Below are 17,101 nucleotides of genomic sequence, written 5' to 3'. Positions count from 1 at the left end.
GAACGCTTGTAAAAATCAGGATCCGTGTGTAGGTGGAGCAAGGTTATATTGCTAAAATATATTGGTCCAGTAGTATAGAAACTGATGAGTAGGAGATAACTGATTCATCATTTACATCATTCAGGTCTTCAGTGATGTTCAACTCTTTGCTATGAAACTCAGTACAAACCTCGTGCATTTTTTGCCAATCGTTCGGTGATGGATGCATTGCGCTTAATGGTATATTGTGTTTCTTAATGGTTATTTTTCTGCTTGTAATTGCATAGACAATGCTAGTCGGTGTCACTGTATGGGTTCAGGTGGATGATAATTGAAGTCAATCTTAGCAGTTTGAAAGGAATAATTACTGTTATTTTGGCGTAGAAATTAGTACACTTGGGTATAACTGTACATACAGTAATTTACACTGTCTTGAGGCAAAGCAGGCAGCGGGAGTTCACAGAATTGTCCTAAGGCAGTGGTTCCCAATTCCAGCCCTCAAGAGCCCCCAACAGGTCAGGTTTGAAGGATATCCCTGTTTGAATCAGTGGCTCGGTCAAAGCCACCTCTGCTGAAGCTGGGACTGATTGAGCCACCTGTGCTGAAACAGGGATACCCTTAAAACTTGACCTGTTGGGTTTTCTTGATGGTTGGAATTGGGAACCCCTGCTCTAAGGGGACCCGACCACTCCAGTTTGTAGCAATAACCAATGAATTACAAAACATGTAAAACGTACATAACAAGCATGAAATCTTGGGTGTTTAACCTTGAGCTATGTGGCAAGAGGCGTTCATGAGGATAGGGTTGGGCTGGACTTAAAAAGACTACATGATATACAATAATCAGAGGCACGCTGGATACAATAGAAAGGTAAGACAGTCCGCTAAATTTGGAGGAAGGAATATCTGCAAACAGAATGTGTATAGTATGAAGGGGAGATAAAGATTGATAAATGCCATATTCTATTTGGCACTGACAAAGCAAGAGGGGCAGCTCTCACCGTCTTAAAAAGGTATTTTCCTGAATATGAATGAAACAGGTAAAGGGCACAGGAATACTAGATAAACCCCCCAGTGAATGTGAAGATTCACTGGGAAGAGGAGTAGAAGTGACAGTGGGATTGGAAAATAGAAATGTAATAACCAGGGGGGAATGCTCACTTTCCTGGTAAAGTTATTTTGTTATATTGTAGCAAAAGTGACAACATTATGATATTGTTTTATGAATTATGCCATCTACGCCACGTGGAAAAATTGCCTGCCCGTTTTTTATTTATTTAACATAAAAGCATTTTGCTATTCATTTTACAGTTTTAATATCAAATTGCAGGTATTTGATCTATTCTGAATACTCATGGATTACCAGTGTGTAGCCCAGTGGTTCCAACCTTTTTTTTTTTTAGTTAATGAACCCTACTGCATATGAAATTCTGAGGAACCCCAACCCTCTCTAATTGCGCGTCTGAGATGAGATGCATTGTAAGGAACCCCAACCCTCTCTAATGGCGCGCCTGAGATCAGATGCATTGTAAGGAACCCCGACCCTCTCTAATAGCGTGCCTGAGATCAGATGCATTGTAAGGAACCCCAACCCTCTCTAATAGCGCGTCTGAGATCAGATGCATTGTAAGGAACCCCAACCCTATCTAATAGTGCGCCTGAGATCAGATGCATTGTAAGGAACCCCGACCCTCTCTAATAGCGCGTCTGAGATCAGATACATTGTAAGGAACCCCAACCCTCTCTAATAGCGCGTCTGGGATCAGATGCATTGTAAGGAACCCCGACCCTCTCTAATAGCGCGTCTGAGATCGGAGACATTGTAAGGAACCCCAACCCTCTCTAATAGCGCGCCTGGGATCGGATACATTGTACATTCTCCTATATTTGCTACATTTTAAAATGAACGGAAAATTACAGGGAACCCTCTAGGGGAGCCCGAGGAACCCTGGCTGAAAAACACTGGTATAGCCCTTTATTAACCCCCTTTAAACTCAAAACGTTATTTATTTGGTGATTAAAAATGTCTTTAAAAATGTGTCTTCGGCCTAATATAATATCATTAAATGTGACGCCAGATAATCTTTCTTATCATATTTTATAGTAAGGCTACTCTGCACTAAAAACTAAACTGCACGTTGAAACCTTGTTAATGTGCAAAAGAAAGGATCACTTTAATAGTATTGAAGGTGAGAGCATTTTAATTTGGACCAAAAGGTATCCCCTAGTATAGAAGTACAGTACTTCATTTTTACCCTATTGTCAGTTGAGTAGCAAAGGTTCACTTCACACAACCTAAAACCTGTTACAAATTTACTTTGCTGCACTAAATCATTGGGTTTCCACAAATAGACATTTGTTTTATAATCATAGCTGAAAACCCAGTGTAAAGTACATTGCTTATGTACACTATCTAAATAAAACTAACATCACCGTGTCTATTAAATTGCCTCCAAACCCTTAATAGCGTGCGCTGGCCGGGCTGCCTGACATGTGAGTGACACCCATTTTCTGTGACTATGGCACCCTGTTATTAGGCATTATTGACAAACGGCTTAGTTACAAAGACTGTTCCTACAATAAGTGCTACTGTACCACACACAAAAAAAAATAAATGTGTTTGCAGAAAAGAAATTTAAATGCGAACAGATTCCAGATAAACCTGGAGTTTCTTCCAGGAGCGCTAATGATTCATGCCATGCATTACAGGGATTGCTAGCAGAAAGTATATAAACGGACAAGTGGTTTTAGTTTTGAAAGCCCATTTTTTCTCTCTCTCTCACTACAAAACCAACAGTAAATCACCCCACTCAAGCAAAGGAAAAATCAGCTTGACAGAAAACACAAGGGCCCAAGCTATTTTTATAGCCAACTTAAGATATATAAGAATTCATTTATTTACTCAGCTATTTAAAAAAAAAAAAAGTGGCTTTTCTCGTCTCTTGACAGCTAAATGCTCGGTTGCTAAGTTACAGCAATTTGACATCATCTCCTTCCCAATGCGTTCCTGCCTTTGACAGGCCCGCATGAGTCACCAATCTGTGCGGGCTCCCTTACTCACTTTTCCAATGACGTCTGTATTATGATTTAGGAATTTACATCATCTACTTCCCAGCTTCCCCCCCCCCCCCCCCAACTCCCCAAACCCCCCCTTCCAGTTTCCGTATGAAAATGCTGAGAGTGCTTGGCCGGCTACTGAGTGCATTTGTCACCTCGCCGGACGGCTTACCTTTTTGGTATTGCAGATACTAGGATTAAATGTAACCTCTTCCTTAGCGCCCGTTTCTATTTTACAAGGGAAATGATGGAAGAGCAAAGAAAGAGGGCTCTACCTGCTAATTGTGTTACATGAAACCTTCACATCAAATAGAGATGACACTGATTAAATCCATTAGTGGCTTGAACAGCACACAAAAATTGTAATTGCACTTGTAATTCCACCTGTCACGGGCATTTTTGCCCAATGATATACTGTACATTTATAGTGTGCAGGGTTATTATAGCCAGCCAACACACAAAAAGGATGACTCAGTTCACGCAGTTAATTGAAACTTTAATTTGAAAGCTTTTCTTTTGGTGTTGTAACCATTTCAGTGCTGTGGGGGGCTGTGCATCTATTGTAGAGCTATGAACCCCCTTTATCCATGGGTCTGAGCAGTTTGCAAAGCAAAGAACTGAAATATACACCAGGGCAGCACTGAAAAATCCCTTGTATCTTAATATTGGTCTAACTGCAGATTTCTTGACTTGGAGGTGCAAAGTGGAACTATTGCTGACATGCTAAATCAGGGGTGGCCAACTCCAGTGCTCAAGGGCAAACAACAGGTCAAGTTTTAAGGATATCCCTGCTTCAGCACAAGTGGCTCAATCAGTGGCTCAGTCGTAGACTGTTGGTAGCCCTTGCGTTGGCCACCCCTGTGCTGAAATGTAGTTACTTGCAACTATTTGAATTTTCTTCCGGTAGAACAGCACCCAAAAAAGATTATTGGGACTAACCGAGATGACTATCAACCATGGCCACGAACACCCTAAAAATCAGTGTTGGGCAACCTCATCTTGTAATAAGGGGGCCATGAATTTGAGACCATCTACAAGCGTGAAACTCTAAAAAGTGATATTAGGATTATAATGTTAAGTTGGATATGTGTAACATTGTATATCGGTACGCAGAATAACTGAAAGTATGGAAACCCGCTGCCAGAATATATTGCTGCAATTTCATACTTGTTTTGTTACTGAACTTGTATCGGACTATCCAATCTCTGCAAAGATGTCCCACCCACCGTAGGTGTGATCAGATACAAAAACAGAAGTTGTTTTCATTTATCTCACAGCCACTGGAGTTGATTAGCCCTTTGGCTGTCGATGGGTCTGGCTCCTATCCACGGATTTTCCCCAGGCTTTTCAGGCCAAATCCCATCCGTATGCTGAAATCCGAAGTCGGATTTTATCCACGTCAGCCCGCGTGGATTCTTTTAAAACCCTCCATGGGGATTCTCGGATTTTAACGAATCCGACATTGGATTTCACGTAAGTCCGGTCCGCGGGAACGTGTTTATATCGAATCCGACCCTGGAATGTTCGGATTCTGTTTTCCAGATTCAGTTTGATGATTCGGATTCTGAACCCATGGGACGGATTTTCAGTAATAGGAAAAAAAAAACTAAATCTGCCTTTTTGAGACTAATTTGCGGAAATCCGTGGACAGAAGGAACTGGCCAATCCACTTAGGATTCGGATTTAAGCAGAAATTTCACCCATCTCCATTCCCAATCAGCTTTTCAGTGTATTTCACTGAAAATTGATAAAGGAATTTTAAGAATGATTGCATCTTATAAATCCCCTATGGGATAACTTTTTCCCTCGCAATTCTATTAATAATCAGGAAATGTTTCCCCCATTTTTACTACAAATACACCCAATTATTCTCACATTTAACCTGACAAAGTACATCTTCACATGTTTTGCTGTATTCAATCAGTGGCATTGGCACTTTAGAATTAATTTGAAATTAAAAAGGCACAAAGAAATGCACTTACAATAATAGCAGTAGTAAAATAGTAAGCTCTTTTCAATTTGTAAATAAAACAATAATTAATTAATGTTCCACTTGTCTGAATTATTTACACATCAAAGTACCTAGTTAAATTATCGGATAATTGCGCCTTAACTTGGTTTACTGGAGGATGCCAGATTATACAGTATTATAGAATATACAATGCAAATACAATGAATCGCTGGCACGAGAGCTCATTTCAGTACCTCAGATGTTACATGTGCCCAATGTTACAGGTACATATAACTGGGAATGAATTACAAAACAAAAAGCATGTGTATCAATCTTAAAAACGGTGTCTAGACACCCAGGAAAAAAACCTAGTGAATTAATTGGGATCCATTGTGTGCAGGTCAGAGGCGGACAAGTCAAATCGGAATTGGCAGAGTTTGTAGATGCTAAGAAAAGGCAGAGAACAGGAGCAGGGGTGCAGAATCTGATATATTCCAACAGAAAATTAAAATCACACGTGTGAGCACATTCACATGTCTCACACAGGTCTGCAACCCTCCTTTTCCCCATTATCTCTTCGCATACTATGTTTCCACTGCAGTTAGGGATTCTGGGTAATGACATGCAAATGAGCACACACTTTCACCTTTTGCTTCCATTACATTTTAACATGGAGCCCTAAAAGCTTATGCATGCCGTATTACAGAGCTTTTCAGCACAGCCTGGGTTAGAGAAGAGCAGAGCCATTAACCCTACTCACAGATGGTCGTTGTTGACCTTTTGGGTCTCATCAGTGTGAGGATGGTTATACTTGCAATGTGAGGCTGGGATAGGTTTTAACCATGCATTAAATAAGTTATGGTGGGTAAAAAGTGACAGAAAACCCTCCACCGTCCAGTGGACAGCAAATAAAAACGTCACTCCTGAGCACATCCCATCGTCATTTGACATGAATATGTCCGCCCTAACTTTTACCCACTCCCACAATTGCACGCTGATGCACACGGTGCAAAATACATCGATATATCATTTTATTGACACACTCCCTCTCCCCAAAACCCATATTTCAGGGTCTGTAACTTCTGGGCGCATTAACTGTATAAAACATTCGTGGGCGGATGTAATGACATTCGCAGAAAGTGGGGAGCAAAGTAAGAACGGCGGCAGTAGGAGGGTCATTCAGGGTCATTCCCCTAAATTTGTTACTATCCATCTGCAAATCGATTTCTGTTCAAGTACCGCAAAGAGTTCACGGCTCGTAGTTCAACACATTCATCACTTAGATTGTAAGCTCTTTAAGGCAGGGACTCCTTTTTCCTAATGTTACTTTTATGTCTCAAGCGCTTGTTCCCATTATGTGTTATTTTAGGCTATGGCCCCACTGCCTGCGTTGCACGCGCGCCTGCGAGGCTGGCGGTACGTGCAGCCGAGTCCCCCATTCTGCAGAGAGCTGCAGGGGGAAATACAGGGGGTGGGGGGAGGGGGGCGTGATGGGGTAGTGACGGGGGTGCGGCTGTGACATCACCCGGCGGGTTCGCCCTCATTGGCTGAACCGCCGGGGGGTGTGGCCTAGTGCTCCGTCGCGAGTCCTGATCTCAATTCTCTTGAGAGCAGGAGAAACTGTTGGCACAGCGCAGCGCCCCCCCCCCCTCGCAGCGGGCCCGACCCCATTGTGGGGTGGCTCTTGTCCCTGCAGCGTCTGCCACAGCGGGCGCTGCAGTAGCCAGCGGGGACCTGGCCTTATTATGCCATGTGTATTACTGCTGTGAAGCGCTATGTACATAGATGGCGCTATTTAAATAAAGTTATACATACTTATCTACTGTGCTCCTTAGGGAAGAAAAAACATTTGTATCCATTGGTGCTTTGTCCACAAGTATAATGGTTTTCCTTCATTTAAAAACACCCTAGTATTTAACACCAAGATGAGGGTGAAGGATCCTTGAAAAATAAAGTAGAAAAGCAACAGTACAAATAATTCTTCAGCTGTAGTCAGTTGCTTCTGATATATTGAATTTTGGGTTCTCATACCCAGGGCTTTTTGTGTTATATTGATGTTTTTTAGCCATTCTTATAAATATTGTCAAAAAAACAGTACTGTAAACCTGTGTAAATCATTTAAATAGTCTTTTTTCCCCCCACAATTTTGGGCACAGAATCCATATGAAACCAGGTTTTTTTTTTGGTAACCAGACAGTAATCAATCACTACAAAGTGTTATACTCACCCGTAAGATTTCTTCAACACAGCTGGGATCATTTGGAAGACTGACCTAGGTGAGAAAGAAATATTTTTCATAAAATTAATTGATGCAAATATGCCAACAGCACTATTTCTGTAGCTAAATAATACTTAATTACTTAAAGCTGCAGACAGAGCAATATCCTACATGTGTGTTTTTTTTTTTAAAATAATAAGTTCTGTACAGGTACTATGAGAAAAAAACCCACATTTTTTGTTTCTATAGCAACCATTTAGAAAGTCACACCCCCTTCCTCTTCTGCAACAGGCTCTGGCACACCCCTTTTTGAGCCCTGCCCTCTCTCTAGCAGTGCACCAATTGTATCTAGTGACTGCCTGGTCACATGATCTTCCCCACAGAACTCTGCATCTTTGGTCCTCTTCTGCTGCACTGACAGAAGCCCCGAGCCGGAGAATGGATCGACCAGCAACTTAGCTAATTACTTATCATTGTGTGGAATGTATTGATGCACATATTAAAGGGAGGGGGGGAATGCAACTTGGACTGCTGCTTTAACATGCCGGATGAAGCAATTTACGGAACTAGGACCCTGGTAAGCAATCCCACAAGTCAAGGATTAGTGCATAGGATTTTTGGGGGTAAAAGCATTATACAGAATAGGCAAAAAAAAAATAAGTGCATGGGCAAGAAAATCGAGGAAACGATTCACAATTGCGGAAAAGATGTGCTAACAGAAAAAGTCTCGCAGAATTTGTGAAGTTTATATTTTGTATGTCAACTGCAAACTTCTAATGGTATTTCTGTCATTTGCACTTTGCTGGGACAATGCTTAAATTAGTTCTGTAGTTATAGATAATAGTCTGCATTTTTTTTAACTTCTAATGCCATTTTTAATGGTTTTTTACTGTACTGACCATTTTTTGGTTGCTACAGCAACCATTTACAAAGTCATATCCTCTTCCTCTTTTGAAACACACCTTTTTGAGCTCTGCTCTTTGGCAACAAAGTATCATAAACAGCGGTGTTCCAAACAGCCGACTGCCTACTGCTCTGAAAGCTGCAACAATAATGTGTTGCACTTAGTAATATAATGTTACATATCAGCCACAGCATTTCACAAACAGCAGCACAAAGTTAGAAGGAGGCCATTATGTTAGGCACACAATCCGAATTTTTACAGATGTATAACAGGAGCACCAAACGATTGCCAGCTTAGGTAATAATGTAGAATTATACATTGTCACATGTTTGCATATACAAATAAGAAAAAAGGGTATTGTAATGTTGCTGCTTTAATATGAATACTTAATAAATTAGGTGCAAGTTCATGAGCCTCTTAATAAATAACTTTGTCTTGGCTTTCAGAGATAGGTAGGCCCTGGCTGCACTGCAAAAAAACCTGCTCATTTAATATTTCTTCTTAAAGGGGCTCATCCCTTGTAGGAACACAGTGTACTAATGGCAGTGACATGTTCACAGGTTTAAACATTTTTTAACACCCATATCTGAGATAGGGTTGTCAGGTGTCCAGTATTGAACCGGACTGTCCAGTATTGACACGCTGTCCTGTATTTGGACACTGTCCAGTAAAAAATGTGGGGTAATGCTTGTCCGCTATTACCTCTATTACCCCACCCCAAGGCTCCTGACACCTCCTCCTGATTGGCTGCATTACCCAGCAGCAGCCAATCAGGATGGGGGAAGCTCCATGCTCAGAGAAATCCCGCGGCCCCCCAAGCCGGTCAGGTCACTATGTTCAGAGAGGTTACACCGGTATACACACACATGTCCAGTATTACCTCTCATTTTTTTTTACTGGACAGTGTCCAAATACGGGACAGTCCGGTACAACACTGGACACCCGGCAACCCTACTTGTCTGAAATGTTTTACATCCGCGCAGATAAAAAAAAGAAAAGAGACTTCAACATGGAAAGAAATTCCAATGATTCGTCTGCATAAAGTTTTAAAAGACCTCCATGACTGACAGGGTTAAAATAAATACAGAGTTAAATCAATCAGCTGTAATGGAGATAAAGACACATTTTAGCACAGTCTCTGTATGTACGTTTTTGCCTTTGTGTAGGATCAATGTTTTTCTTCACAGAGAGGACAGATTTGAAGAAGGCTTTGAAACAGTGAACACACTTCACAGTCTGGCGTCATGTTTCTCTTTTTTTCCCTATGTTTTGTCTTTTTCTTATTTTGCACTGTATTCATGAAAGAATGATTGAAGAGCAGTTAATATTACATGAGCTGCAGACAAGTCCTGAGGTAATATAACTTCAATCCAAAAAAAAAAAAAAATCAGTACAGTTACATGGAACAATGAACTCATCATGCAATCTCATTGTAATCTGGCAAAACTCCTTTGCATCAAACAAGCTCATGTTTGCTTTAAAACAGAGCCTGTAACCAAATAAAAGGTCAGAGGGTCCCTTCCTTCTATTCAAAGCAGGCCAATGCACAATGTTATATTAGCTATTTAATGTTAAAATAAAAACATGTTATATATAGTACTAGAGATGGGGGAAATTCCCACTGGATAGCATACCTCCCAGGTACCTCCGGTGTGAGACCCCAGGGGACTCTCCCTACGTTATCTGGAGGGAGGTTTCAGGGTCTCTCCTCCCCTCTCACCCTCCACCCCCCCACCCTTTCTTCCCCCTCCTCTCTCTCCCCCCTCTCCTCCTCTCTCTCCCCCCCTCTCCTCCTCTCTCTCCCCCCTTCTCCTCCTCTCTCTCCCCCCTCCTCCTAATCTCTCTCCTCCTCCTCCTCCTCTCTCTCCCCCCTCCTCCTCTCTCCCCCCTGTTCTCTCTCCCCTTCCTCTCTCTCCCCCCTCCTCCTATCTCCCCCCTCATTCTCTCTCCCCCTCCTCCTCTCTCTGTCCCCCTCCTCTCTCCTCCTCCCCCCTCCTCCTCCTTTCTTCCCCCTCCTCTCCCCCCTCCTCCTCTCTCTTCCCCCCTCCTCTCTCTCCACCCCTCCTCCTCTCTCTCTCTCTCTCTCCCCCTCCTCCCATCTCCCCCCTCCTCCTCCTCTCCTCTCCCCCCTCCTCCTCTCTCTCTCCCCTACTCCCAAAATCCACAGCTTCTGAGCATTTTACCCACCTCTATATAATACCCTGTGCCAAGTGGGGTCTTAAATACACAGCGAGCCAACAATGGTATATCTTCAAGAAGCTGAACTAAAGCTCGCCCGGGTACTTTACCCATTTGGCATTAAAAGGGTTCATGTAACATAGACACGGTCAATAAGTCAATCTAGGAAGAAAAGGAAATCAATAAAGATGTGTGTGCCTCCCTCCAGGAAAAGCTTTGCATGATTATAAAGGTGTCTCTTCCTGCCCTTTACAACACTGTTTTAATTTTATAAATCGGATACTTCGTTCATGAGATAAAGACATTTGAAATATGACTTGTCCGGGAGGTTAAAATGAAGCTTTCCCCAAAGTCCAGTGCAATCTCAAGGTTACCATGGTAACCTCAGACGCTACAGATTAAGAAAATCGTGGTTTTGACCACTAGAAAAACATTTATTTATTTATTTTTTTAGCTGGACGAGCAGATAATGCTGCACGTTCATTTTTAGCTGGATTGTTAATTGCAGAAACAAGAAGAACAAATGCTACTCAAGTAAGTGACCCTCTGGTGATAGGAAGGCTCCTCCCCTACCAAGAACAATAATATATATAAAATGTGTAACCCCTTTCCCCCCCCACCCTAAGGGAGATTCGGTTCTGGTTACCAGGTGCAGTGCTGCTCACCTGTGAGGCTGCGCCAGGCAGGGAGCGGGCGCGCTGGCTCTCGTGCGCTGCGCCCTTCTCGGCCGGGTGATTTGAGGCTGATTAGGTGCGCGCTCGTCTGGGGGCGCAGCCACGACGTAATGGAGCTGGTTCGCCCTCATTGGGCGAACCACTCACATGACGCGCTTGCGGGCGGCACATTTGCTTGCGTCTAAGCACCGCGCATGCTCAGGCGCTTGGTCACGCTGGCCACACGCATTGCCGGTACCCGGCGCTCCCGTTTCACCTGATGCCGACTGAGTGGGGAAAGTACCTTCACCGATTTGAAGAAGCCGTCACCCCGCCCCGCAGTCAGCCAATGGGATAGCGTGAGAGCGAGAGGTGTGTCCAGTGGCCAATGAGAGGGCATGTTATTATGCCACAAACAAACAATTTTTGACTTTTAGATTATATATATATATCCTGTACACAAACAGGAGTTTTAAAAATGTTTATTACAGATATTCATCCTATATCAATCACTGCCATTCACTTTACTACAGAATTACGCCCTGCGCGTTGAATTTTTTTCAATGTGCTGTACTTAATCATATTCGAAAGATATTGTATTCTACAATAACATACCTGACCTGCAACTCTAGAGAAAATTAGATTTTTAAATGATTGTTAACCTTTATGCTAGGAAGACATATCATTATTTGAAGACATATCATTAAACCTTGTATGGCTTCACTCACGTTAAATGATATCCAGCATACAGTATTTGGATATTCAAACCCCCCGCAAAAAAGTTAGTTGGTAATGGCCTATACCAGAGGCGGCCAACTCCTGTCCTCAAGGGCCACCAACAGGTCAAGTTAAGGGTATCCCTGCTTCAGCAGCGGTGGCTCAATCAGTGGCTCAGTCACCATCTGTGCTGAAGCAGGGATATCCAGAAAACCTGACATGTTGGTGGCCCTTGAGGAATGGAGTGGCTACCCACTGGCCTACACTGTAGGTTTCTAAAAATGACACAGCATTGTAAACGTATTACATTAAGTGGTTCGGTTGTTGCGTTTTCGTTTGAACGGATCACTGTCATCTCCGAAAGGTGTTCTCCATCGGATCCTTTAACCATCAAAAGACAGGAGACTATTAATAGTGGATGTTCTGTTATTACCTGTACAGAAGGAAGGCTATACTAAGGAAGCCACTGTATATAAAGGAAGGATTGTGTATCCAGCAAATACCAAAGCACGTTGAAAGATGTTGTTTTTGATCTATCATGTACGGAAGATATACCTCCGTTATCATCCACTTCCTAAATTACAAATAAAGGCTAGCTGGTCGCATGTAAAATCAATTGAACGTCTAGTTCTTCTGCAGCTAGTATGCTAACAGATAATAGGCAAAGGCAGAGTTGCAGACCTGTCTGATGGGTGGATCCATCTTCTATTGAAAGCTAACCCAGAGACTTTTTGCAATTCGATTAAACATTTTTAATTATTTAATTGATATATTTACTTCTCTTACCTTCTCCGGCAGCGGCATCTCCCCCAGCAAGGTCCAGTCAACATGCCGCCATGTTGCCATGACAATGGGACGCCTTATGGTGCCAAGGCGTCACATCATGTCCCGTTGTCATGGGAACATGACGCCGTGACAGCCCGTTGTTAAATTGAGATAACGGAACGTTCAAAAACTAGCGGGCATCTGAGGTTTTCCCCCATTAGAAATGTGCTCACAAGTGATATTTTTATTTGCTGTACACACTTCAGTGGAGAGTTTGGTCACATTTGTATGCACTTATTTTGTGGGCAGGGGTGCACAATATTTTTGTCCTGCGCCCCCCTGCTGGTTCTCCCCCCTCCTCGAGCACCCACCCCCCAACTAACCTTGACTCTGGCGTTCTGACGTCACGTTGCCATGGCAATGCGGCTTCACGTGACCCCACAGCCATTTCATTTCACGTCCATAAGCCGTCTGAGACAAGGTTACAGGTGAAGTTACAGAGGCCTTCGCCGCCTCCCCCGCAGAGAATCTCACGCCCCCCCCAGTTTGCGTACCCCTGGTTTAGGGGAATCCCATTTAGTACAAGTTACCTTTTAGCATCAAGGTAGCTGTTTTAAATTAGTTACGCATACTTTGCAATCTAATTATGTCATTTTTGCCATTTAGATTATTTTATTATATTACATTCTAATTCTACATTATTTTAAGTCTGAAACTGGATATACTACTTGCTGGAAAGAAATGACAGTTGAAAATAACTCATTTTCTCTGGGCTCTTAAAACCTCCTTAATTAATTGTGCATTTCCAGTAGCGCTGTCCAAGGTCTAATGAGAAAGCAAACTAAACCAGCAAGAAAAAGAAAAAAACCCACTAAAACAAAAAAAAAAAACACAAATAAAGGGTTTTCCTTAAATTAATAAGAAGTTATACCAAAGTTAAAATATCCAGGCGTCTGTGATGAGAATTATAAATCCATTATAGCTCCTAATGTGAACTAGTTACAAGTCACCCAATCATCTTCTGCCTCACAATGAAATTTACCATTATGATTTGAACGGAATGTTTTCTTTACCAGGCCGACTACCCAAATGATGTAAAATACACTCATTTGCTCACAATTACATTTATTTATATATATATATATATATATATATATATATATATATATATATATTTTTTTTTATATATGATTTCTCTATGAGAACAAAAATACTACTGTGAGGTTAAAATAATTATCTGTATGTGGGTGTATAGTACTAAAGGTGGACATGACGGACCAGCAGGGGCATAGCTATAGCCCGGGCAAAGCCGAGGGCCGGCGCTCTTGGGGGCCCGCTTGTCAAATGCTGGTTGCGCATGCGCAGTCCAAAATAGCCAACCGCGCATACGCACGAGCAGCCGGTATGCCGATCGCGTATGCACACAAGCATGTATGCCGATATGCACAAAGCCGGTATGCCGATCGCGCACAAGCAGCCGTTAAGCCGATCGCGCACGAGCAGCCGGTATGCCGATTGTGCACGTGCAGCCGGTATGCCGATTGTGCACGTGCAGCCGGTATTCTGATCACGCACGTTCAGCCGGTATTCTGATCACGCACGTGCATGAGCAGCCGGTATGCCGATCGCGCATGCGCACGAGCAGCATGTATGCCGACCTCGCATGAGCACGAGCAGCAGGTATACAGATCGCGCATGCGCACGAGCAGCCGGTATGCCAATCACTCATGCAAACTGGCAAATAAGCAAAATTTTGCCCAGGGAGTACCCGCATATTTAGCTATGCCACTGCAGACCAGAGATTAGCACTTTGCCTAAGTAACTTGTCTGCAATGTAAGGGCCTGAGAAAGCAAAGAAGAGGGAGAATCCAATACATGCATAGTATGGACAGGGCAAGGAAGTGTTTACTGGTTGCCAAGAAAGGAGAGTACTCACACCTCCAAAATTATACACTTTAGCCCAGGGTTCTTAACTCCAGTTCTCAAGACCCCCCAACAGAAGACTGAGCCTCTGGTTGAGCCACCTGTGCTGAAGTAGGGACTGATTGAGCCACCTGTGCTGAAGCAGGGACTAATTGAGCCACCTGTGCTGAAGCTGAGACTGCATGAGCCACCTGTGCTGAAGTTGGGATCGATTGTCCCACCTGTGCTGAAGCTGGGACCAATTGAGCCACCTGTGCTGAAGCTGGGACCGATTGAGCCACCTGTGCTGAAGCTGGGATATCTTTAAAACCTGACGCTTTCGGGGGGTCTTGAAGACTGGAGTTGAGAATCCCTGCTTTAGCCTAATAATAAGCTACAGAGACACAGTGTGTATAATTTCTTTATATATATCTATATATATATACATAACAATTGATACAAAAGCAAAGTTCACCTACTTACTGTCAAGCTAAACATACATTTCAAAAGGAATATAGATCAAAGAATAAAACTCATATCACTTAATACTTCAGTAACATTGTCCATTTCCCATTCTTGTAAATCATGCTCTGAGTTCCCAGTCCATAAGTGTCGTCTGATGCGTCTTCCTGTTCCCTTGCAGTTAGTCTTAGATATTCTATATTCATCCACAACAATTGGTTACACTGTCTCTTTGTGATCAAACCCTTCTTTTGTTTCTAATTCAGTCAATTCAGCTCTAGATTGTAACTAAACTGTTACTTACTAAGACACATAACAAGTATCCTTTTATTTGACATATATGATTTATGTGAGTGAATATGGCCAGCCAACAATAAAACAAGTGCAGGACCAACCATTATTGTTTCCAATGACAAACCACATTATATTCTGCATTACATCTATTTGATGAACTGAAATATGTCACTTTACATTAAAGATGTCAACATAAAAGCATGGAGAGCATACTAAACATTGGGCACTTCATAAAAATCCATGTAGCTTCCATTATTTGCCCTCAAAGTACGTAAACTGTGCTTATATTACGCTGTAAATGGAAAATTGAGGATAACACACAGCAAACTGTGGTTTATGATGCCTAACAGAATGCCAATTAATCTTTACAATACACAGTGTGCACCGCTATGTAAGGCTCTGCAATATGGTCACCATGAATATATGCTGAAAAATGCAAACAAGAAATAGCTCCTACAGTATTTAGGCAGACAACATCTGTACTGATATAGGACAAACTCTGAGGCCTTGATACACGGAGGGTCTGTTAGATCAGGGCTCATAACATGATTCTACCTAAAACCGGAATAGAAGTTATCCAAAAAAGCCAATTATATGTAAAAACATGAGTCCAGAGACCCCCTGCTCCAACCCTATGTTATTAAAAATGATCGCAAACAAATTTGCCTGCTTTGATTGCTCCTTTAAGTAGCTCTTAGCATTGCCCAGATCCAGACCCTGAAAAACAGGTAGGTCTTTAACTCAATAGCCCTATTTCAGTGTCTGGATGTGACTCACGCCAAGTTTAGGAACAGCTAATGTAACATGAAATCCTCATGTTAACCTTAGTAGACTTTGGTGTATAATCAATGTTATAACATCTCATTTGCATTTAGTTAGCATTTCATTATCTCTAACAGCTTTTATAGATAACGCAAAAAAAATGCCATTGGTGTTAGCGTGACGTTATGTGACCTCACTCAGGTTCCTGGGCCTGAGTTGCAAATGTACGCAATATATAAGAAAACGGCAGTCAAAAGGTTAAAGATATTTTATTATATCTGCCATCAGCGAAGATGCATTAGTCACACAGAGTATGTTTTAAATTGATGTAGCAAGCACATATTTCAGTTCTTGTAAGTTTTAAGTTAATTAATAGTATAATATATTTTTATGCTATAAACTCCATGGGGCAACAGGGCTAGTGATATATACGTGTCTATGTAATATATATATATATATATATATATATATAGGTTGAAAATAGACAAACAGCTCAACCCCGTTATAGCGCGATCCGCTCATAACGCGATCTAAGCTTGGCTCCCGATTTAAAAACATCTCCAAGTTTTTTCTTCTTCTTTTTTTAAGCGAAATGGCCACCGTGCTAGGACTTTACTCAGCATCTGCAGCTCTCCGCTGCTTCCTCAGGCTAGGTACACACACATACACACGCACACACACACGCACACACGCGCACACACACACACCAACCCTTCATATACTGGTAGAAATTATCTAATTGCTACTCCATAGGATTGGGGTGATGTAATTTACTCTATTATCAAACTTAACTTCTACTGCACTGTACTGCCTTTCAGTACTATGCAGTAGAAGTTACATTTGATAATAGAGTTAATTACATCACATCAATCCCATGGTGTAGCAGGTATAGTATCCGTTAGCAATAAAGCATTGAATGTTTAAAAAAAAAAACCTTGGAGAGGTGCGCCATGTACGTGGACGCAGGGAGAGAGGAGAGAGCTTCAGATGCCGGGTAAGTCCTTGTGCGGTGGCCATTTTGCGATCCCGGTTATAACGCGGTCTAATTATGTGGACACCGAGCCCGTGTCATAACGTGGTTCAGCTGTACGTCCATCCAGTTCAACCTATGCTAAATGTAGATGACAGATACTTATCCTATATTTGTATTATATATATCTATATATCTATATATATATCTATATATGCAAATATAGCTGTATGCTCATCTGCATGTCTTAGGCAGGTCTGCAACCCCGCCTTTCCCAATTATCACCCAG

General features: G+C 42.2%; 1 protein-coding gene across 2 annotated transcripts in view; it reads right to left on the bottom strand.

Moving 5' to 3' along the window:
* AFF2 (ALF transcription elongation factor 2) overlaps positions 1-17,101 on the bottom strand; it is a 376,659-nt gene that overhangs the window by 132,985 nt on the left and 226,573 nt on the right. For both annotated transcript variants that reach the window (XM_075573283.1, XM_075573284.1), the window contains one exon: positions 7,215-7,259. In XM_075573283.1, the coding sequence (XP_075429398.1) occupies positions 7,215-7,259 (45 nt within the window). The remainder of the gene's footprint in view (positions 1-7,214; positions 7,260-17,101) is intronic.

The sequence above is a fragment of the Ascaphus truei genome, chromosome 16, assembly GCF_040206685.1.
Source record: "Ascaphus truei isolate aAscTru1 chromosome 16, aAscTru1.hap1, whole genome shotgun sequence".
In the NCBI taxonomy this organism is placed as follows: Eukaryota; Metazoa; Chordata; class Amphibia; order Anura; family Ascaphidae; genus Ascaphus; species Ascaphus truei.
Note: the sequence above shows the minus strand (reverse complement) of the source record. Positions and strands in the feature narration are given on the sequence as shown.